Source organism: Bos taurus, chromosome 19 (genome assembly GCF_002263795.3).
Source record: "Bos taurus isolate L1 Dominette 01449 registration number 42190680 breed Hereford chromosome 19, ARS-UCD2.0, whole genome shotgun sequence".
Lineage (NCBI taxonomy): Eukaryota > Metazoa > Chordata > Mammalia > Artiodactyla > Bovidae > Bos > Bos taurus.
Window position 1 is genome coordinate 19,859,905 of NC_037346.1, and position 24,105 is coordinate 19,884,009.

Below are 24,105 nucleotides of genomic sequence, written 5' to 3' on the forward strand. Positions count from 1 at the left end.
TTGAGGGGTCTATGGACCTCCTCAAGTCCTCCCACCACCTGGAGGAAGTTGTTCTCAGAAATTTCACTGATTTTTTTCTGTTCTGTAATAGATGGGGAAACAGTGGAAACAGTGTCAGACTTTATTTTTCTGGGCTCCAAAATCACTGCAGATGGTGATTGCAGCCATGAAATTAAAAGACGCTTATTCCTTGGAAGAAAAGTTATGACCAACCTAGATAGCATATTAAAAAGCAGAGACATTACTTTGTCAACAAAGGTCCGTCTAGTCAAGGCTATGGTTTTTCCAGTGGCCCTGTATGGATGTGAGAGTTGGACTGTGAAGAAGGCTGAGTGCCAAAGAATTGATGCTTTTGAACTGTGGTGTTGGAGAAGACTCTTGAGAGTCCCTTGGACTGCAAGGAGATCCAACCAGTCCATCTTAAAGGAGATCAGTCCTGGGTGTTCATTGGAAGGACTGATCCTGAAGCTGAAATTCCAATACTTTGGCCACCTCATGCGAAGAGCTAATTCATTGGAAAAGACCCTGATGCTGGGAAAGATTGAAAGCAGGAAGAGAAGGGGACGACAGAGGATGAGATGGTTGGATGGCATCACCAACTCAATGGACATGGGTTTGGGTGGACTCCGGAAGTTGGTGATGGACAGGGAGACTTGGCGTGCTGTGGTTCATGGGGTCACAAAGAGTCGGACATGACTGAGCGACTGAACTGAACTAAATCAGAGGGGGAAAGACCCTGATGCTGGGAGAGTGAAAGCAGAAGGAGAAAGGGCGACAGAGGACGAGATGATTAGACAGCATCACCAACTCAGTGGATGTAAACTTGAGCATACTCCAGGAGATGGTGGAGGACAGAGGCATGTGGCATGCTGCAGTCCATGGGGTCGCAAAGATCCTCACACTTAGCAACTGAACAACAACAAATCAGAGGGGAATGTGCCTTTGGGCAATCTTCTCTATGGACCTCAGTGTGTTTGGCTGTTAAATGGGAGCACTAATTCCTACCTCGTAGGCATGATGAAGACTTAACTGAGAAACAAGCATAAGGTATCTCAAGAATTGTTATTATGACTGCATTAACCGTTAGTGGGGCAAGGGCACAGTCAGTCTTGTTCCCCTCACAGTCTAGTGTCATTCCAGCGTAAAATGGGTGACGGAGGATGAAATGGTTAGATAGCATCACCGACTGAGTGGACATAAATTTGAGTTTACTCCGCCCGTCCACCTCTGAACCCAGTAGAGGGGGTAGAGAACACGACGGCGAGGCGTGGCCAGGGTGTGGGCGTGACTGGGGAAGACTTGGGGGTGGGGCTACGCAGGCGGCAGGGGAGGAGCCCCGGAAGACTCAGAGGAGGGGCGTCGGCTCGCGGTCCGCCGCTTCTCAGGGGTGGGGCTGCTGCAGAGCATCTCAGCGAACCTAGCAGGAACTGGAGCCACTCTTTGTTCTAGTTGCTGCCTCCTAAACCCTCCCTCGCCTGGGTCCAGTTTCCTAGCCTTTCCCGCTCTCTCCTCCCGCCTGTCCCCGACAGTGGGCCCTGCGCCCCCACCCCAACCTCTTCGTCCAAGATCCTGCGCTCACCCTTTCCCCAAACTTCTGTTCGGTGCCCTTGCCTGGTCCCCTTCCCTCCACCCTCCCTCCTGTATCGTCTTCCCCCGCGGTCCGCTCTCGCATCCTCCTTTTCCCAAGCTCTGGGTCGCTCCGCCCGGCCCCGCCCCTCCAGACAGGGGATGTCCCCCGCAGCCCCGCGCCCATGGTCCTGACGCTGCTGCTCTCCGCCTACAAGCTCTGCCGTTTCTTCGCCATGTCGGGCCCACGGCCGGACGCTGAGCGGCTAGCGGTACCGGGGCCGGACGGGGGTGGCGGCGCGAGCCAATGGTGGGTGGCGGGCAGCCGCAGGCCCCGCGAGTTATCGCCGGGGGCAAGCACCGAGGTGCAGGGCGCCCTGGAGCGCGCACTGCCCGAGCTGCAGCAGGCGCTGTCGGCGCTGAAGCAGGCAGTCAGCGTGCGGGCCTTGGGAGCCGGCCTAACTGAAGTTTTCCAGCTTGTCGAGGAGGCCTGGCTGCTACCGGCCATGGGCCGCGAGGTAGCCCAAGGCCTGTGCGACGCTATCCGCCTGGACGGTGGCCTGGACCTGCTGCTACGCCTGCTTCAGGCGCCGGAGCTGGAGACGCGCGTGCAGGCTGCCCGCCTGCTGGAGCAGATCCTGGTGGCCGAGAACCGGTGAGGGGGTCGGGCTGGGGCGGAAGGCGCCACGGGATGTGGGGTCACCTGGGTCTCCAGTGCTTCGCACTGGGCCTTTCCTGCCTCACCTCACAAATCCTTGCATTATATCGCTGTTGAGAACCAGCGTGTCCATTTTACAGATGAGGAAACTGAGTCTTGGAAGAGTTTAATGACTTGTACAGCAGTCACAGAGTGAACTAATGGTGCAGTCAGCATTCACTCCCAGAGCTGGTGGGGTGAGGAATGAGACAGGGAGGGGAGGAATGGAGTAGTAGGTCGTGAATCTGTCCCTGGTTCTGAGAATGGAGGTGGGATCCTCTGAACCCACAGCCCTTCTCCCCTTGGACTGGATATCCCTCTGTGTTACCTTCACTCTGCCATATCATCTCCCTCCCACTAAGAGAGGAGGACACATTGCTCAGAAAACAGGAGGAGGGAATACCTTTCCTCTCTTCCCAGGCTGAAATGAGTGCTAACCTAAGGTTACTTGCTGCCTTCATGCCACCCCTAATCCACTTCCTGCTTTCTCTTTTCATTTTGCTTCATGTCACAGGGACAGACATAATCTCATGCTCTGCCTGCTAATGGGGAACAGGAGGTTTTCAGTTGGGATGATGGGTGGGGGAACGGGGGACTGAAGTGTGGAGCTAGGCAACTACATCTTCCCCACACCAACCAAGATATAGCAGGTGGGGTCCAACCGAAGCCTGGTGGCCCCTCTTTCCTGTCTCTCAGAATCTCTCCTGGAATATGAGGATCCCAACCCATTTTCTCTCCCCTCTCATGCTGGAGCAGACTAGACTTTCACATTCCAGTTTCACACTGAATTCTCAGACCCCTCAGGTTTAGAAGGGTTTTGGAAGGGTCGCTGTCCGTTTATGAAGCTCTCACAAGTGTGATGGACATGGATAACGGGCATTTTCAAAAAGTAAAGATAGCCTTGTGGTTGGTGGAAATGATACAACTGTCAAAAATGCATGAATAAAGCAGTTTAAGTTGGGAGACCAAGTTAGGGTTGTTCAGTAAGTCATTAATCTTCCTGATGGAGATGGGCTGTGAACCTGAAGGGCTAGCAGATGGAGCAGGCTCTCACTGGATGTGATGGGCCAGGGCCCAAGGGTGTGTCCTGTATGTGGGATGGGGCAGCTCTAACCTGAACTCTTAGAGAAAGGGTGCAACAGCCAACACCCTAGGAAAAGGAGGGCTTCAAGATGCCAATAGCACTATTTTTCAAAGTTGAAAACAATCCTCACCTGGTTCGGAATTACTGAAAGAGGAGTCACGCTAACCATGTCTCTGGTTTCAAGAAATAACATGCTGGTTGGCATCACTTCAGGACCAAGGACAGAACCCAGCGAGCCAGGTTCTGATCAAAAGATCAAAGTCCTCACAGAGAAGGGCAGAATTTCCCCCATTCCTACTTGGAGAGGAGGCTGGAAGGGCAAGACAGGAAGGAGTGTAGTGACACGCTGAGAATTTGTGTTTATGAAATCTTTTCCTTCCTCCACCAACCAGCTTCCTCTTAAAGGAGGTTCTTCCATCGGTGTATCCACTCCTTTTGCCATTCTCTTTCCTGCAGCTCTCTTCTCCCCGGGGTGCTGCCACACTTACTGCCTGGGGGCTTAGGTCACAGCTTCATTGACCCTGAAATACCAGGAGAAGCCTGTCAGGGTAGGGCCCTCTGAGCCTGGTCCCACCACACTCTCACTGCAACCTGGGGACTTCCCCAGTGGTCCAGTGGTTAAAAATCCACCTGGCAATTCAGGGCATGCAGGTTTGATCCCTGGTCTGAGAACTGAGATCCCACATGCCTCAGAGCTACTGGATCCCCTGTCCCGCATGCCGCAACTAAGACCTGACACAGCCAAATAAATAAATAAATATTTAAAAATAAATCAATAAAATCACAGCCTGCCCCCTTCAGAAGATCATAATGAGGCAAATGACTTTTCCAAGAATACATAGTGAATGAGTGGAGGGGATGGGTTTTAAAAAAGAAAGAAAGGGGGAAAAAAACTAGCGCACTTAAATTCAAATGCAAAGTACAAAAAAGGTACACACTTAAACGTTCTGTCTATCCAGGCCCCTTCCCTGGAGGCAAATTGGAGAAACGAGTTTCTTGTGTGTCTTTCCTGAGAGAGTCTGTACATATACCAGCACTTGCATATGTGTGTATATTATCAATATATATACACATTGTCTTGTCTATGTGTATACGTGTGTAGTTTACCCCTCCTTTCGATTTGTGATTTGAACCCAGACCTCTAAGGCCTCTAAGGCTACAGAAGAGTTGGGAATTGAGTGACTAATTCTCACAATAAGCGCAGAGTTCAACTCTATAAAGATGCCAAGTGCATAGAGAAAGATGAGGGCTGAGGTTCAAGAAATGAAAACTTAGGAGTTCTCTAGCGGCCTAGTGGTTAGGATCCCGGGCTTTCATTGCCATGACCCGAGTGCAGTCCCTGGTTGGGGAGCTGAGAGCTTGCAAGCTGCATGACAAAAAAAAGAAAACAGCATTATTACAAATTCAATAAAGACTTTAAAAATGGTCCTCATCAAAAAGTAAAATAAAGTCCTTATAGAATTCCTAAAAAAAAAAAAAAAAGAATAAAGTTCTCTCTCTGAATTGCTGCTTTTCAACATGCCCTTCCCTTCACTGAGCCTCAGGAATGAGGGTGTTGTTGGATTAGAGACTTCTTAAGCAATTCCTGGCTCTGATAAACTTGGAGTGTATATAGTCAGATTGTTCTGGAAGCACAAATTGCAGATGAAGGATCTTGAGCCCTGAAGACAAACAGATGTGAATTCAAATCCCAGCTGTGCCTCCCACCAGCTGTGTAACCCTGGGCATGCCATGTAACCTCTCTGAGCTTTGGCTTTCTCATTGCTTAAAGGAACAACTATAGTGCTGACTGCCCGAGTGGATGATTGGAAGCCATCTGTTCCTTTGGGCTGCAGAGCTCAGTGATCAGATCAGCAAAGCTCTCCTGGCCTCAGGCCATGTTCTGGGCTCAGCTGGGCCCTGCAGTGGACTCAGAGTCTCAAGCACTGTGGTCACTGTGGTGCTCCCTGGGCAAGGAATTGATGGCTGGCTGGGCCTGTAAGTCTTTGAGGGGCATCACTGGTGGAAGTCAGGAAGACAAGACACTCACCTCTGCTTGGAGTGTGGCAACTCTCCTGCCTGCTTTCCTGGCCTCCAAGCTCTCTCCCTTTGACTGTCTTCCCCACAACAGCCAGAATGAGTTTCCTAAAATCCATGTGTTACCAGGTCACTCTCCTTCCTGAAGCCTATCAGTGGCTCCCCATTTGCTGTCAAAATGAAGTTCAGGGGCTTCCCTGGTGGTCTGGTGGTTAAGAATCTGCCTTGCAATGCAGGGGACACTGGTTCGATCCCTGGTCTGGGAAGATCCCACATGCCTCGGGGCAGCTAAGTCCCAGCACCACAACTACTGAAGCCGGGGTGCCTGGAGCTCCACAACAAGAGAAGCCACGGCAGCAAGAAGTCCATAGACCACAAGTGGAAAGAAGATCCCGCTTGTCACACTAGAGAAAAAGCCTGTGTGCAGCAAGAAGAGACCAACACTATCTAAAATACAAATAAGTAAATACATGAACAGAAAGTTTTTTCAGAAAAATGAAGTCCAAATGTTTTGAGCTGGCTCAAAAGACCCCCAGAACTCTTTCCTCACTCTTCCCTTCAAACTTCCAACTCAACCACTTGAAGTAACTTCTGCTTTTTGCCCCTTTCATGGGTGTAAAGTGACAGCTGTTTTAATGTTTATTTCTCTGGTTACTAGTGAATTAGATCTTTTTATTTGCTTGTTAATGTTCTGAATTTCCTCTTGTTATTGCCCAGTGGTATCTTTCACCCCTTTTCTGGTGAATTTACTGCCTTTTGCATGTTGATTTGAATATTTATTTATATATCCTTTCTACATTTGAATCCCTTATTGATTTTATATCTTTCCTTGTTGGTTTTAGACACTGCAAATATCTCTGACCTTCTTTCTCTTCCTGGAATATGCCATGCTCATCGGGCTTTGGGGCTTTTGTTCTCGCTGTTCTCTCTGCTTTTAATGTTTTTCTTCCAGATACTTGCAAGCAGGGGTCTCTGGACATTTAACTCTCAGATGTCACCTCCTCAGACATATCCCTCTGTCCAGGCACTCTCCATTATGTCACCCGGTTTTGCTATCATTTTGATCAGATAACTGTTACTCTGTTCACACACTGTTTACTTTACCATTTGTCTCCATATTAGCTGTGTATAAACTCCAGTCTCTCTTTGTCACTGTTTAACTTCAGCCCCTAGTGCAGTGCCTGGCGCATGTAAGTCCTCAATAAATGATCTGTTAAATGAATAAATAAATACACTCCAGTCACAGAGCACAGAGTGAAGAGAAATTGAAAGGCAAGTCTAAGAATAGGGTCCTTCAAGTGACACTTCAAATTATAAAAAGTTAACGTTTATGGAGTCTTTTCCAAGAGTCAGGTACTGTGCCAAGCACTTTACATGGATTATTACATGGGTTTTCATAATAATCCTAGGGGTAGGAATTGTTTCTATCTTGTTTATGAGATGAGGAAAAGAATAAAGGAAGGTACACAAGGTCCCACAACTAGTATATGATAGAGAAGTTACCAGGACCCAGGGGATCTGCTCTAGAGCTAGAATTTTTTAAACTTTTATTTAGTTTTTTGGCTCAGCTGGGTCTTAGTTGCAGCATGCAGGATCTTCAGTTTTCCTTGCAGCATGTGGAATCTTTAGTCTTGGCATGTTAACTCAGGTGCAGCAAGTGGGATCCAGTTCCCTGACCAGGGATTGAACCCCAGCCCCCCGCATTGGGAGTGCGGAGTCTTAGCCACTGGACCACCACAGAAGTCCCTAGAGCTAGAATTCTTAAACCATCCCACATACTGCTACTCCAGGAAAGTGTGTCCTGGAGGCAATGGATGTGACCAAGATGCATGCAAGCATGCAATGCTTACTGATGCATGTAAGCATTCAGTCATGTCTGACTGTTTATGACCCTATGGACTGTAGCTGGCCAGGCTCCTCTATCCATGGGATTCTCCAGGCAAGAATACTGGAGTGGGTTACCATGCCCTCCTCTAGGGGATCAAACCAACCCAGGGGTTGAACCTGAGTCTTTTTCGTCTCCTGCATTGGCAGGCAGGTTCTTTACCACTAGCGCCACCTGGAAAGCCGGTGGCCAAGATGGAGTATCCTTACAATCAGAGAAGTCTGGTTCTCCATGGTGGCTCAGTAGGTAAAGAATCTGCCTGCTGAGGTACCATTTCACGCCAGTCAGAATGGCTGCGATCCAAAAGTCTACAAATAATAAATGCTGGAGAGGGTGTGGAGAAAAGGGAACCCTCTTACACTGTTGGTGGGAATGCAAACTAGTACAGCCACTATGGAGAACAGTGTGGAGATTCCTTAAAAAACTGGAAATAGAACTGCCTTATGATCCAGCAATCCCACTGCTGGGCATACACACTGAGGAAACCAGAAGGGAAAGAGACACGTGTACCCCAATGTTCATCACAGCACTGTTTATAATAGCCAGGACGTGGAAGCAACCTAGATGTCCATCAGCAGATGAATGGATAAGAAAGCTGTGGTACATATACACAATGGAGTATTACTCAGCCATTAAAAAGAATACATTTGAATCAGTTCTAATGAGGTGGATGAAACTGGAGCCCATTATACAGAGTGAAGTAAGCCAGAAGGAAAAACACCAATACAGTATACTAACGCATATATATGGAATTTAGAAAGATGGTAACAATAACCCTGTGTACGAGACAGCAAAAGAGACACTGATGTATAGAACAGTCTTATGGACTCTGTGAGAGAGGGAGAGGGTGGGAAGATTTGGGAGAATGGCATTGAAACATGTAAAATAGCATGTATGAAACGAGATGCCAGTCCAGGTTCGATGCATGATACTGGATGCTTGGGGCTAGTGCACTGGGACGACCCAGAGGGATGGTATGGGGAGGGAGGAGGGAGGAGGGTTCAGGATGGGGAACACATGTATACCTGTGGTGGATTCATTTTGATATTTGGCAAAACTAATACAATTATGTAAAGTTTAAAAATAAAATTAAAAAAAAAAAGAAAACAAAAAAAAAATGATAATGCAAAAAAAAAAAAAGAATCTGCCTGCAATGCTGGATACCTAGGTTGGGACGATCCTCTGGAGGAGGGCATGGCAAGCCACTCCAGTATCCTTGCCTGGAGAATCCCCATGGAATGGACAAAGGAGCCTGGTGGGCTGCAGTCCGTGGGGTCGTAAAGAGTCAGACACCACTGAGCGACTAAGCACACAGCACCAGAGCAGGAAGTGAGGGAGGTGAGGGAGGCAAGGAGGACCAGACTCACGTCCTATTTGACACTACAGTGAGGCCCAGAGGGGATAACTGACGAGGCCGTGACCCCTGTGAGGTTAAGACAAGCACCCCAGGCCGCGGCAACTCCATGTCTCCCTCCTGTTTTCTCTCGGCAGGGACCGCGTGGCGCGCATCGGGCTGGGCGTGATCCTGAACCTGGCAAAGGAGCGTGAGCCGGTGGAGCTGGCGCGCAGCGTGGCCGGCATCCTGGAGCACATGTTCAAGCACTCGGAGGAGACGTGCCAGAAGCTGGTGACAGCCGGCGGCCTGGACGCGGTACTGTACTGGTGCCGCCGCACGGACCAGGCGCTGCTCCGCCACTGCGCGCTGGCGCTAGCCAACTGCGCGCTGCACGGGGGCCAGGCGGCGCAGCGGCGCATGGTGGAGAAGCGTGCCGCCGAGTGGCTTTTCCCGCTCGCCTTCTCCAAGGAGGACGAGCTGCTGCGCCTGCACGCCTGCCTGGCCGTGGCCGTGCTGGCCACCAACAAGGAGGTGGAGCGCGAGGTGGAGCGCTCCGGCACGCTGGACCTCGTGGAGCCGCTTGTGGCCTCGCTGGATCCCGGGCGCTTCGCCCGCTGCATGGTGGACGCCAGTGACACCAGCCAGGGCCGCGCCCCTGACGACCTGCAGCGTCTGGTGCCACTGCTCGACTCTTCGCGCTTGGAGGCGCAGTGCATCGGGGCTTTCTATCTCTGTGCGGAGGCAGCCATCAAGAGTCTGCAGGGCAAGACCAAGGTGGGTGCAGGTGAAGGGTGGAGTAGGGATGGGGGATTAGACAGAATCTGGGAAGGCTTCCTGGAAGAAATGGCATTAAACTGGGACTTGAAGTATACATAAGGGTTAGGTGAAATAAGGAGAAAGATTAGAGACTAGTCATTGTGGCCTTGAAGGCAAGACCAAGGTTTTACACGGAGGACACCAGCGTTTGACAAAGACCTTCCTGACAGCTGCAAGGAGTTGGTGTTGCCATGGGTGAGGCTGGAGGCCAGGGGGTCAGATAGGCCATGGCAGGAGGCAGTTGGGATGGTGCAGGTCTGGGGCATAATAGCAGAGGCAGAGAGAGCAGACAGATTCCAGAAGTACTGCTGCTGCTGCTAAGTCACTTCAGTCGTGTCCAACCCTGTGCGACCCCATAGATGGCAGCCCACCAGGCTCCCCCATCCGTGGGATTCTCCAGGCAAGAACACTGGAGTGGGTTGCCATCTCCTTCTCCAATGCATGAAAGTGAAAAGTGAAAGTGAAGTCGTTCAGTGTCCGACTCTTAGTGACCCCATGGACTGCAGCCCACCAGGCTCCTCCATCCATGGGATTTTCCAGGCAAGAGTACTGGAGTAGGTTGCCATTGCCTTCTCCATCCAGAGGTACTGAAGAGATAGAATTAAGACTTGCTGGGTGGCTGGGTGAAGAAGAGGAAGGATCTGAGGTTGGCTCCTGGCTTGGGACACAGCCTACCCAGTGGGTGATGGCACCCGGTACTGAAATAAGGTGAACTCAGGGAGACAGGTTGGGGGTAGGCAGAAAGTGAATTCATTGGGACACCTGGAGTTTGAAGTGCCTCAGAAATGACCAGCTGGGGCACTCCAGAGGGCCATTTTGTCATTTGGCTCTGGAGTTTAGGAAGGAGTTGAAGTATAGAGACACAGTTTTGGGGCAGGACATCTGTGTGTCAGCCAGATAACTCCACCTGAGTGCCAAGGGGTTCCCAGTCTCAGGGCCTGATCCATAGCCTTTGCCCTCTACTTTAACTTGCTGTGTGACCTTGGGTACCTGGCTTCCCCTCTCTGGGCCTTTTTAAAGTTTGGCTAAAACTCATGGCAAGCAGCACTTCCCTGACCAAGGATTGAACCTGCATCCCTGCAGTGGAAGCCTGGAGTCTTAACCACTTGACTGCAGGGAAGTCTTGGGCCTTTATATGTCTCATTTTTGTCCTCTGGAAAATTGAAGGAGTAGACCACAGCAGCTGTTTTTACCCTGGAATGTGAGACTACTAATAGTTAAATTATCAAAAGTTTTTAGGATTTGTTTTTTAAATATTACAGAAGGTAAAGAGTCTGCCTGCAATGCAGGAGACCCAGGTTTGATCCCTGGGTCAGGAAGATCCCCTGGGGAAGGAAATGGCAACCCATTCCAGTATTCTTGCCTGGAAAATCCCATGGATGGAGGAGCCTGGCGGGCTACAGCCCATTGGGTCGCAGAGTTGGACACGACTGAGCGACTTTTACTTTCACATAACGTCACTCTCCTTCCTTTGTATTCCTCTGGAGGTTTGGGGGTTAGTGACCTCTGGTGCACAGAGAATGGTGCACACTGCATGGACAGACTCTGTCTGTATGACAGTGGTCATCTGGGGCTGCACAGGCGACATCAGAGGAATGTGTCTCACAGGTGATTGTCACCCATTGTGTGTGTTCCCATAGATCCAGAAGAGACCATTGTGTTAGGGGTCTCTGAGGCCTCTTCCAAGGTCTGGTGTTCTAGGAGCTTCTGATTCTCCTCTCTGCACCCCAGAGTGGGGCCGTGGGAGGACTGGTGATACAAAGCAGGCCATTCTGCTTTGGGAGGAGAGATTTAAAGGGAAGCACAGAGTGAGGACCCCAAGGAGGGGGTCTGGGCAAAAGCCATGACCACCAACTCTGGCACCTCTTTCCCAGCAAGGCCAAGTGAGAACCGTCTAATAAAGACACAGTGAGTGCCCTGCAGTGTGCCAATTATGGGACCCCAGGGAAGATTAAGACATGACCTCAGCTTCCAGTCCAGTGGAAGTTGCACTATCAGTCAACAACAATGGCATTCAGAGTGTGGCACAAGGTCTCATTGGAGGTATGGGCCCAGCTGTGAGGGAATCAAAGCAGGCTGCATGGCGGAGGTGCCAATCAATTTGGATCCAATAGATCAGTAGGATTCCCACAAGCAGGCTGGAAAAACGAAGGGTCTGGAAATAGCACAGCTGAGGCCCAGAGGAGGGAGCGCCTGTACAGGTGGGTGGTTTGGTGAAAGGCGATGGGAGGAGGAGGGATTGGTGGGCGAGGGCTGCCTGGTGCCCAAGCTGGCAGCCATACTGAGATCTAGGCTTTCTCCCAGGGCAGCAGCAGTTGTAGAGGGGAGACATGAGAGGGACCTGGTGAATAGCTGCGGGAGCTTCAGAAGGGGGAGTTCACAGTACTCAGTGATTTATTGGATGAAGGCAAGGCAAAGGGAGACTGTGTGGTTTCAGCGGGGAGAAGAGATGAGGGGATCATCTGATGAGAACAGCTGACTCATTGGAAAAGTCCCTGATGCTGGGAAAGATTGAGGGCAGACGGCGAAGAGGGCGTCAGAGGACATGATGGCTGGATGGCGGCATCGATGCAATGGACATGAACTTGGGCAAACCGGGAGATGGCCGGGGACGCCTGGTGTGCTGCTGTCCATGGGGTCGCAGAGTCAGACGTGATTGGGCTACTGAACAACAGGAGGGGAAATCCACAACACTCAGTGATTTGTTGGGTGAAGGCAGGGCAAGGGGAGACAGTGTGGTTACAGCGGGGAGAAGAGGGGAGGGGAGGGACCAGGCATGTTCCGGGCGGCTGGTGATTTGGTGCATCCAAGACCTCCTCTCCCCACACTTTCCCCAGGTATTCAGCGACATAGGTGCCATCCAGAGCCTGAAACGCCTCGTCTCCTACTCCACTAATGGCACCACATCGGCGCTGGCCAAGCGCGCGCTGCGCCTGCTGGGCGAGGAGGTGCCGCGGCGCATCCTGCCCAGCGTGCCCAGCTGGAAGGAAGCCGAGGTCCAGACGTGGCTGCAGCAGATCGGCTTCTCCCAGTACTGCGAGAATTTCCGGGTAGAGCCGCACGGGGTCGCCGGCTGGCAGTCGGAGCAAGCGCATCCCCGAGGGCCGCGTGGCCTCTAGGGGCGCCCTGCACACAGGCGACAGCGCCCCATCCCGGCACCGCTCGCCTGAGGCACCCGGGGTGGCCTTCTCGGGGTGGGGAGCCTGTACTCAGCCATTTTCCGAGTCTTACGGTTCTCATCTGGGTCCCATCCACCTCCCAGCGCCATCTCCAGCTCCCTCCCCATGATCTTATGCTGGGTGGGGTCCACAGGCTGAGGAGAGGGGTCTCTCCTCACATCTGACCCCTCCTCCAGGAGCAGCAAGTAGATGGAGACCTGCTTCTGCGGCTCACCGACGAGGAACTCCAGACCGACCTGGGCATGAAGTCGGGCATCATCCGCAAGAGGTACAGAGCCCCTAGCCCGCTAGTTTTTACACCCCCTTCGCTCCCCAGTCAAGACCTCAGCATCCTTTCCTCCCCTGGGTTCAGGTTCCTCCGGGAGCTCACGGAGCTCAAGACCTTCGCCAACTACGCAACGTGCGACCGCAGCAACTTGGCTGACTGGCTGGGCAGCCTGGACCCGCGCTTCCGCCAATACACCTACGGCCTGGTCAGCTGCGGCCTGGACCGCTCGCTGCTGCACCGCGTGTCCGAGCAGCAGCTCCTGGAGGACTGTGGCATCTGCCTGGGCGTGCACCGCGCCCGCATCCTCACGGCCGCCAGAGGTGAGCCCGCCCACCTGGGCCCCCACCCCTGCCCCAGCTTCGGCCCCAGCGCCAGCCCTGGAGTGATGAAGGGAGACGCACTGTGGGGACTTGGAGCCTCACTGTGGATTGATTGAGCATGTAGGCTGTGCCACATGGGCTCTGAGGATGCAAAGATGAGTATGTTGCACTTTGGCTTCCCTGGTGGCTCACGGGGTAAAGAATATACCTGCAACATAGGAGACCTGGGTTTGATCCCTGAGTTGGGAATATCCCCTGGAAAAGGGACTGGCTACCCACTCCAGTATTCTTGCCTGGAGAATTCCATGGACAGAGGAGCCTGGTGGGCTACAGTCCACGAGGTTGCAAAAAATGGACTCAGCTGAGTGACTAACATGGGGATGTGGGTGGGAAGGCAAGGGGCTTATCCTATTAGCCGACAGCTTACAAAGTGTGGGTGCTTTAGGGAAGTCAGAGTGAATTCTAGGGTTCTTGCCCTCAAGAAGTTCCCCATCTAAGCAGTTGTGTTTCTCATAGCCCCAGACTAGAAACAACCTGAATGACCATCACTGGTGGTATCTGCATATGAAGGAAATACTTAACTCCACCCACAGTGTATACAAATCTCATAAACATAATCAACGCAAGCTTGACACAAGAAGTATACAGTATGATTTTTCTACTCTAAAATCTATAGTATTAAGAGCTAACTGATTGGGTGATACAATTGTTTAAATGCAAATGAGTGATTACTGTGAAAAAAAAAAAACCCAAGTTCCCAGTCTGAGGTGGGTAGGAGGGTGGAAGGAAGGCAGATCTATAAACAAGCACATGAGGGCAGCAGGTAGCATGTCCAGGACTCCAGTGGGAACCTAGAGGAAGCACCAGCTACCCTGTGCGCCCAGGCCTGGGCTGTGGAGAGCTGGGGTGGGCTGCCCAGGTCTTGCAGGCTGTATTGGGGGTGGGGGAAGGGATGGTGGTAGCAGGAAAAGTGGTCCAGGTGGAGGGAGCAGTGTGAGCAAGTGTGGAGGTAAGACCCACCTGGGGGCTGCATACAGGGAATGTGGGTGGGAAGGCAAGGGGCTTATCCTATTAGCCGACAGCTTACAAAGTGTGGGTGCTTTAGGGAAGTCAGGGTGAAGTCTAGGGTTCTAGTAGCCCTCTTGATTTATTAATTTATTTAATTTACTAATTTACTATATAGCTAATGTTTATCATCAGTTGCCATAGACCAGGTCCTGATTACGTTTTTTAAATTTTATTTTTGGCTGTGCTGGGTCTTCCCTGCTGCCCGCGGATTTTCTCTAGTTCAGTTGCGGTGAGCTGGCTATTCTTCCTTGCGAGGCTCAGGTTTCTCATCGTGGTGACTCCTCCTGTTGCCAAGCACAGGCTCTCGCGTGCACAGGTTCAGTAGTTGCGGCACACAGGCTCGGTAGTTGTGTCTCAAGGTGCAAAGGCTTAGTTGCTCCGAGGAGTGGGGAATCTTCCCAGAACAGGGATGGAATCTGTGTTCCCTGCATTGGCAGGCAAATTCTTCACTGTGCCACCAAGGAAGCCCCTGATTAAGTTTTAAATAGATATTATTCCCTCTCTACATCCATTTTGTGCAATGGGTGTTAATTTTTTAAGTCAGCTTTTAAAGCTTTTAAAGAATAAAAGAGGTATACTTTAAAAGTGACCAGTTTGAACAGTTTCGAATGCCTAGCCCTGTGTAACTACTATCTGAATTAAAGATAAAGAACATTTCTATCATAGGTGTTAATTTTACAGATGATGAAACTAAGATTTAAATACATTTTCTAAGGTTATCAGAGTCATTAAATGACAACTGGGGTTTCAATCTCTGCGTTGCTACCTCATAAACAGACAACATTGTGAGTGTTGTCTGACTAGTATAAGAAGATGGATTATTTTCATTCATCCATTCATTCACTAAGTATGCATTAAGCTTGCACAGGGGACATGGATTGGGCTTTGGCTCCATTCTTTTGCTTGAACCAAAGCAGATTAATTTCTATCATTTTTACATTGCAGCTCCCAGTACATCCCTGAGATTTAATTTTTTAAAAACAAGAGGGTGCTTCAGCAAAAATAGCTTACAAACACTTTCTGTAGGGAGTAGGAACTCATGCACAGTTTTTAAGTGGGGGCAGTGACGCACTTGAAGTTGGATTATTTATCTACTTATTCATTTTTGACTGGACTGGGTCTTCACTGCTGCGTGGGCTTTCTCTAGTTGCCGTGAGCGGGGCTATTCTTCATTGCAGTGCACAGGCTTCTCATTAAGGTGGGTTCTCTTGTTGCAGAGCACAGGCTCAGGAGTTGTGGCTCTCAAGGCTCAGTTGCCCTGCAGCATCTGGGATCTTCCCGGACTAGGGATTGAACCTGTGTCCCCTGCATTGGCCAACAGCTTCTTAACCATTGGACCACCAGGGAAGCCCTCTCTGACCATTTTGGGAGCAAGCCACTCTGCCTGGGCTGGGCTGAGAGGGCAGGGTGTGCAGGGGCTGATGTACCTCGTGGTGAACGATGGGGAAGGTCCACCGTCACCAAGCCGTCTCTTGTCTGCTTCAGAAATGCTACATTCCCCACTGCCCTGCACTGGTGGCAAGCCCAGCGGGGACGCTCCAGACGTCTTCATCAGCTACCGGCGGAACACGGGCTCCCAGCTGGCCAGGTGAGGGGGGCGGGCCGGCAGGCAGCCTGGGGCCTCGGGGTGAGGTCCCGGCAGTGACACCGGGCCTCCTGGCAGCCTCCTGAAGGTGCACCTGCAGCTGCATGGCTTCAGTGTCTTCATCGATGTGGAGAAGCTAGAAGCTGGCAAGTTCGAGGACAAACTCATCCAGAGCATCATGAGTGCCCGCAACTTTGTGCTGGTTTTGTCGGCTGGGGCTCTAGACAAGTGCATGCAAGACCATGACTGCAAGGACTGGGTGCACAAGGTAAGCGCTGGCCTGGGTGACCCCAGAGCTGGCCTGGGTGACCCCAGAGCTGGCCCGTTGCCCAGGGCTCCGCTTCCCCTTTCAGTCTTTCAGTTTGTTTTATATTTTATTTTTATGTGTTTCTGCTATCTTTGGTGTGTTTTTTTTTTTTTTTTTTTGGTGTTTTTTTTTAATTGGAGGATAATTGCTTTACAATATTGTGTTGGTTTCTGCTGTCCAACATGAATTGGTCTTAGTTATATATATACGTCACCTGCCTCTTGAGGTTCCCACCCATCCCACCCCTCTAGGTCATCACAGAGCACCAGGCTGGGCTCTCTGTGTTATATAGCAGCTTCCCACTAGTGATCTATTCTGTTTCTTGTCTGCATGTGCCAGCAACTTCCATGGCCCAGCTGGAAGTCAGGAGCCACCACTGTGACTGTGCCAGGACTGTAGCAACTTACTTAGCTCTCCAGGCCCGTTTTCTCATCTACAAAATGAGGATAATTTACCTGTCCTGTTCACCTCATAGAACTGTTGTGAGGGTCAGAGAGGGATCAACATGCTTTGAAAAATAACCTCTGTGAGGGAACGGAGGCAGAAAAGCATAGTGATAGGCACAGTGGAAAAGTTAAGAATGCAAAGCTGTGAGTTTAAATCCTGGCTCTGGCTTTGGGCAAGTTACTTAATTCCTGAGTTTCATGTTTATTACTGGAAAGTGGGATAATTATAGTACCTACCTCCCTAGGGTAGTGTTACAAGGATTAAAAGAGCTAAAATTTGTGAAGTGCCTAGCAGAATGCCTGGCACATAATTGCTGTATAATGGCAGCAATTATTATTGTTAATACAATTATTGTGAGTACTACTACTGTGTAATTTCCCCATCGTATCCTGAGTGCATAACACACAGTAAAATGGATGGATGGATGGATGATGGATGGATGGGTATCACATCTGTAGATTATTAATCATTACTCATTAGTCAGCAGAAACTGGGACCAGGGCTAAGGGAAGCAGGAGCCTGGTAGGCTGCAGTCCATGGGGTCACTAAGAGTCGGACACAACTGAGCGACTTCACTTTCACTTTTCACTTTCATGCATTGGAGAAGGAAATGGCAGCCCACTCCAGTGTTCTTGCCTGGAGAATCCCAGGGACAGAGGAGCCTGGTGGGCTGCCATCTATGGGGTCGCACAGAGTCGGACACGACTGAAGCGACTTAGCAGCAGCAGCAGCAGTCATATGGATAGAGGCCTTGTCCTAAAGCAGCAAAGGAGACAAGAATATGCCCAGAATGACTAGATCATATATAAATTGGTGTCAGTGTAAAGTCAGGTAGGTGAAATTCTTATTTGCTATAAGAACATGAAGAACAGAAAAAGCATCAAGGGCTGGAAAAATCAGAGGAGACTTCATGGAAGAAGAACTTGAGTCTAAAGAATTTATGTCAGTGGAAGAGAAGGCATCACAGGCAGGGAAACAGCATGAGCAAAGAACAAAGGTAGGGATGAGAAAAGTGCTGAAACCTACATTATTACTGGTCTTGCCTTCTCATTTTACAGTGAAGAAACTGAGGCTCAGAGAAGTAGAACAGTTTTTCTAATGGCCACACTGCTGGGGCAGAAATCAGAATTGGGCTTTGAACTCTTGTCTCTCTGACTCCAAAGCCCATGCACTTTCTTCGGATTCAGCTTTATCCTATGACTCAGATCTGAGGGGTGGATTCAGCTGACACCAGAGTGACTGTCTGTATCTCTTCCCAACTCCAGGGTGTAGGAGGGGCTGAACACTGGGTTTGGTTTGGGGAGGGGATTCTGGGTCAGAGAGACACCCTGGAGAATCATGGCTTAGAGTAGGTGGCAGGCAGCCTTCTGAGAGAAAAAGAGGAGCATTGTGAGCTCCAGGACAGCACAAACCTTGCCTTGTTCATGATGCATGCCTGATGCCTAAAACCATGCATGGGACAAAGTAGGCTCTGGCAGACTTTATAGAATAATTGAGTCAATGATCAGACAGATGATTCTGATGAAGCTGAGATGAGCAGGAGAATGGACTTCCTCCATGAAGTCTCCCTTGATGCTTTTTCTGTTCTCCATGTTCTTATAGCAAGTAAGAATTTTACCCACCTGACTTTACACTGACACCAATTTATATATGATCTAGTCATTCTGCGCATATTCTTGTCTCTTTGGCTGCTTTAGGACAAGACCTCTGTCCATATCTACTAGGTTTATTAGGTCAGAAGACTCAACTCAGTTTTCATTCTTACCTGGCTGTTTGATCTTGAGCAAGTCATTTCTTGGCCAGCCTCTAAATCTGTGCAGTGAGCACAGATCCCTATCTTTTGCTTCTGTTTAATGGATGAAGCAAATGTCTGAAGGTTCCCCAATAAATTGCTGCAGGGCCAGAATTCACCCAGGTGATCAGCAGAGAGGCAGACAGCTTGGCTGAAATGGCCCTGGACTTGGAATCAGAATGCTTGAGTCTGGGCCCCCCGGGCTCACATGTGTGTGACTTGGGAGCAAATCCCTTCGCTGGGCTTCCTTCTTCTCAGTTGTAAAATGGAGAGGTTCCCCAGAAGCCAGTCGGGGTCGAAGTTACAGAGATTCCTTCCCCAGGAAGGCTCTGTTTCACAAGGGTGCTTGATATGCCTCACTGTTCCAGCTGACTGCAAGGAGTGGGGAGCAGGCAGGTGGTGGGAGCCTTCGCCTTGGACCAGTCCCAAAGGCTCCATCATCCCTCCTTGGTTGGTTTTAGTGCTTAATTGCTTCTGGTTTTGAAACTACTTTCCGCGAAGCCACATTTATAGCGGGTAATCAATATGGAAAACCACAAGTGAACTGCACTCAAAAAGTCCAATCTCTGGGGTTTCCCCTTGAAAGGAAAAAACACTCAATAAGCACTTACCCGAGCACCCATTAATAGCAACATCCTCAGAACAACCTGGTGAGGTAAGTTTTATTATCCCCACTTTACAGAGGAGGAAATGATAACACTTGTTATTTATTAAGCATACACTGCATGCTAATTGCTAGTCCAGCACTTGCCGTGGGATAGCAGTTATTCCTCCCAACAACCCTACAAGTTAGAAACTATCATTACCCCTATTTTAGAAATTAGAAAACAGGCTTTGAGAGCCTGTTGTTTTTGCCTCACATAACAGAGCCTGTGTCAGAGAACCCAGAGGTGAACACAGATCTGATGATTCAAGAGTGCAACCCCCAAATGCTGTACTATTTTATTCATTCATACAGCCCCTCAGCTGTTAAATATTTAGCAAAGGCAGGCTGTGGGCAGGGCTTTGTGAAAGATCGGAAGATACAAGGGGAGTGAAACCTGTACATTGTCCCCACCTTTATGTCTGGTGGAGAAGACAGATATTAAGTAAATTTCTCACTTGTGAATTTAAATTTCCAACTGTAGCAAGTGCTGCAGAGCCTATGAAAGCCTGTAAGAGGAGCATCTGATCTGGTCAGGGAAAGTGAGGGAAGACTTCTCTAAGAAAGCTGATTGAGCTCAGATCAGAAACATGAGTTGGTATTAGCTAGGTGAGAGGGAAGGGAAGAATGTTATAGACAGAGGAAGAAGCATGTACGAGAAGGCCCTGAGCAGGGAGGGAGGATGGAAAATCTAAGAGGCTGCGAGATCTGTGTGGCTGAGGGGACAGTGCAGAGTGGAGTTTGAGGAGTGAGTTGCGGACAATCACACAGAGCCTTGAACCCTATTCTAAGAGCCATGTGAAGTCGTGAATTCGAAGTAGGGGGTGACATGATAAGATTTGCATTTTGCGAAGAGCTGCCAGGTGAAGGGGCAACCTGGAGGATGAATGAGAGGAGGCTAGAATGGATGAGAAGAGACCTGGTGGGGCTTAATGGTAATACGGGGTTGGAGCAGGGCAGTGGTGGGGTGGAGGTGGAGAAAAAGGAGGAGGTTTGAGAAATGAGTAAGGACTACAACTGGCAGGGCTCCAGACGGATCAGTCTGGATGCAGGGGGTGGGATGTGCTTCTTGATACTAAAATTTGTTTGGGATTTTTTTTCCCATACCAACAACTAGTTCTCCACTCCACCACACAGCTGGCTGTCCCACAGTTCAGTTCCGATGCTCACTACCTGCCTAGAATGAGCGTCAAATGCCGTGGTTTAGCGGCAGCCCCCAGCCATGCTGGCACCAGAGATCGGTTTCATGAAAGACAATTTTTCCAGAGGCCAGGGAGGGGGATGTGTACTTAATTGTTGCATCAGGTCCACCTGAGATCATCAGGCATTAGATCCCGGAGGTTACACACCTCTAGTCTAAGGGATTAGCCTCACAAGTCTGCCCTCACTTCAGACCCAGTCCCAGGTCCCAGGCCATCTGCACTGCTTGTCTGTCTTGGCTACAAATTCAGAGGGTTCCCATGACCACCCCTCAGGTTCAATAATTTGCTAGAATGACGTGCGTGCATGCACACTAAGTCGCTTCAGTGGTGTCCGCCTCTTTGCAACCCCATGGACCGTAGCCTGCCATGCTCCTCTGTCCGTGGGATTCTCCAGGCAAGAATACTGGAATGGGTTGCCATGCCCTCCTCCAGGGATCTTTCGGACCCAGGGATCAGCCTCTCATCTCTTATGTCTCCTGCATTTGCAGGCGGGTTCTCTACCACTAGTGTGACCTGGGATGATGTGCAAAATTCAGGAGAGAACTATTACTGGCTTATTATTAATATAAAAGATACAATTCAGGAACATTTAAATACAAGTGATGCACAGGGCAAGGTAAGCAGTGGGTGGGGGAGTTGGGAGCGTGGGCAGGGGAAGCATGGAGCTTCCATGCCCTTCCATGCCCTCTCCAGGCCACCCTCTCTGCACCTAGATGTGTTCACCAACCTACCTGGTCAGTCCTTAAGGGTTTTATGGAGGTTTCATTATGTAGGCACGATTGAGTCACTAGTGACGTCTCAATCCAGCCCCTCTTCTCTCGTCCTGGAGCTGTGGGGGGCAGAGGAGCTGAGGCTGAAAGTTCCAACCTTCTAATCACAGCTTCCTCTTCCTGGCCACGAGCCCCCATCCTGAAGCTATCTAGGCACAGATCCCCATCCCCAGGTCATCTGAGAGGGCTTTAGGAGCTCTGTGCCAAGAATATATATATATATTTGGTGTTGTTTAGTCATTGTGTCCAACTCTTTTGCAACCCCATGGACTATAACCCACCAGGCTCCTGTGTCCGTAGGATTTCCCAAGTAAGAATATTGGAGTGGGTTGCCATTTCCTTCTCGAGGGGATCTTCCCAACCCGGGGATCAAGCCCGTGTCTCCTGCATTGGCAGGGAGATTCTTTACCACTGAGCCATCTAGGAAGCATCTATAAATATGTATTCACACACACACATAGATATATATATATGTGTGTGTGTATTTATTATACCATAGTGGGTTAAGAAGTCAAGGTGGACTTCAGGACCAGCATTCAACCCTGGGCTCAGCCTTGGGCTACTATCCCTCCCAGTGCCTGCCTGGCCCCAGGGCCCCAAGATGGGTCCCCAGTGTCGTCTCTTCTCTTCTTTCTCTAGGAGATCGTGACTGCTTTGAGCTGTGGCAAGAACATCGTGCCTGTCATTGACGGCTTCAAGTGGCCAGAGCCCCAGGCCCTGCCGGAGGACATGCAGGCTGTGCTCACCTTCAACGGCATCAAGTGAGGAGGGGGCGGGGCGGGTTACACAGGCCCCCGGCCCGCAGTGCCCTCTGCCCAGCCCTCTGACCCAGCCGCCTGTGTACCCACAGGTGGTCCCACGAGTACCAGGAGGCCACCATTGAGAAGATCATCCGCTTCCTGCAGGGCCGCTCCTCCCGGGACTCATCTGCTGGCTCCGACACCAGTTTGGAGAGCGCTGCACCCCCTGGGCCCCATCTAACCAGCCCCTAGCTCCCATTTCCATCATGACTCCCATTTCCCTCATCCTCCCCACCCCAGTGGAACAGCCCCTCAAACTGGCCTCCCTGGGCTGAGGCAGCCTAGGCTCTTCTCAGGAAATAGCTAACTCCCCTGCCCTCATGGTCCACCTCAAACCCAACATCCTCAGTATCTGCAAAGAGAAGGGAAGCCAGGCATTGGGGGTGCTAAGACCTCCCCCAGGCCCTTGCCCTCTGTTCCTGTCTTGAGTGTGGAAGGGTCACTGCTCAGCTCTGAGGAGGTTCTGGAGGAGGAGGGTTTTCTGTGTGTTAAGCTTTCCTGCCCTGCCAACAGCCAGCTTGAGTAGAGTGAAGGCAGGCAAACTCCAGCAGGGGTTGGTGCCATGGCCACCCCTCTCCGTCAAGCAAGGGCTTGGGCCTGAGAGCCAGCCAGGGACGAGAGGCCAGCCATGGTCTCCATTGAGGGTGCACCTGGCCCCTGCACTCACCACTTCCTACCGCCCTGTGGCCTTGCCTCATAGCCACTCAGTGCCCGTAGCTAGCCTGGCCTGACCCCAGGTTCTCTCCCAGCCTTCCTGATGTGCAGCCTCCTTTGCCACACCTGGGGTCAGGGTGATGGCGAGCCGGCCCTCACTCAGGCTGGTCAGCAGCTGCAGCCTGTGCTCACGGGTGCAAAGGCAGCTCCTGCTTAGGCCTGAGCAGGGGAGGCTGTGTCTCAGAGTGCAGCTAGCCAACCTATTATGCCTTGGTGCTGTGTGCCAGGCCTCTGCCCAGCCTGGCTCAGCCCCCCATCCACCCACCAAAGGCTGCTCACCACCCACTGACTCAGGGAGGTGGAGCGAGGCAGCCCCATGGGGCAGCAGAAGTAGCCTGGGCAGAACCTGTAGCTCCCCAAGGTGTGAACCCATTGCCCTCTGGGAGGGGAGGGGCAAAGCCGGTGAGGAGAAGCAAGATCCTGAAGAGGGGGATGGGATGCACCTGAATCACAGGAGGATTTTGTTAAAATTCCATTCAGGACACCTGGGGTGGGGCCCGAGTTCCTGCATTCCTCATGAACTCCTGGGTAGGCTAAAGCTGGTGACCAAGGAATGACATTCAGTACCTTAGGCAGCCAGGCTCTAAGGCCTCACAGATGTTGGTCATTTCCCTGACACTTCACCCCCTGGCCTATAATCACCAGAGCAACCTTACCTGGTATCATCTCCGTCTGACAGAGAAGGACCTGAATGACGTGCCCAGTGTCCCAAGTCACTAGAGATAGCCCCAGGACGCAGACCGGGCCTCCTGGCGCCCCGTCCATGGCCAGGGGCACTGCTCCCTTGAGAATTATCCAGGAGGCTGCACCCCAGGCAGGGCTGTTGCTCTACAGAACGGCCAGCTTCCCTCTTGCCCCCCAGGACTCTAGCCATGGGGGACAGGCTTTCACAACAGACGGCTGACCCAGAGGCTATAAAGAAATAACTCAGCAGAAGTGTTCCTCGGTCCTTCTCTCCGCCAGGGGTAGAGAGCATCTCCTGCCAATAAATGCAGGCTCCAGCTAATGGGCTCGGCAGGCACCAGCCCAGCCCCTCCCCTCCCAGGGGCAGTGGGTTCACAGCTGGCTTAGGTCCCAGAGCTGCCTCCCACGGATGCAAGCCAGGCCCCCTTGGAGCTCCCCAGCCACATCTATACAAAGTCAAAGGTCTTGCTTCAGGCTTGGAACTCCTTCCTTCCACTCCCTTCCCTGCCAGATACACTAGCCAGTCCTCTGGGTGCCCTTGACCCTTTCTCCTTCATGCTTCATGAACGCCCACCAGTGTCAGGCCCTGGACAGGACAGCGGATGTTGCCCCCAAGAGCAGAGGCAGTAACAATATAATGTGACAAGTCTCCTCCAGAGAAGGCCTTGTCTTCTTGTTCCCCATCAGTCCCACTCCCTCCAGAGGCCCCTCACCGGCAGTACTCGGAGAAGTTGCCCAGCACACCCTCCACTGCCTGCCTCCTCTCTCTGGGGAATCAGAGCCCAGCCTCCAGGCCCTGCTGGAGCAGCTGAAATAAAAACCCTCACCAGTGCATTCAGGGGCCTGCCTCCCTCGCCATAACCAACCACTGCCCCGATTGCAGCCAGGGCAGGCACCTTGGCCCTCACTGTCCACCTAGGCCTGGC

General features: G+C 51.2%; 1 protein-coding gene across 1 annotated transcript; it reads left to right on the forward strand.

Moving 5' to 3' along the window:
* The first annotated feature begins 1,327 nt into the window (after positions 1 to 1,327).
* Positions 1,328 to 23,428, forward strand: SARM1 (sterile alpha and TIR motif containing 1). The gene is made up of 9 exons (NM_001435053.1): positions 1,328 to 2,221; positions 8,740 to 9,358; positions 12,238 to 12,450; positions 12,756 to 12,847; positions 12,932 to 13,167; positions 15,721 to 15,823; positions 15,899 to 16,088; positions 21,621 to 21,742; positions 21,832 to 23,428. The coding sequence occupies exons 1-9, from the start codon at positions 1,752 to 1,754 to the stop codon at positions 21,971 to 21,973; spliced, it is 2,187 nt and encodes a 728-aa protein (NP_001421982.1). The 5' UTR covers positions 1,328 to 1,751; the 3' UTR covers positions 21,974 to 23,428.
* Positions 23,429 to 24,105: the final 677 nt, after the last annotated feature.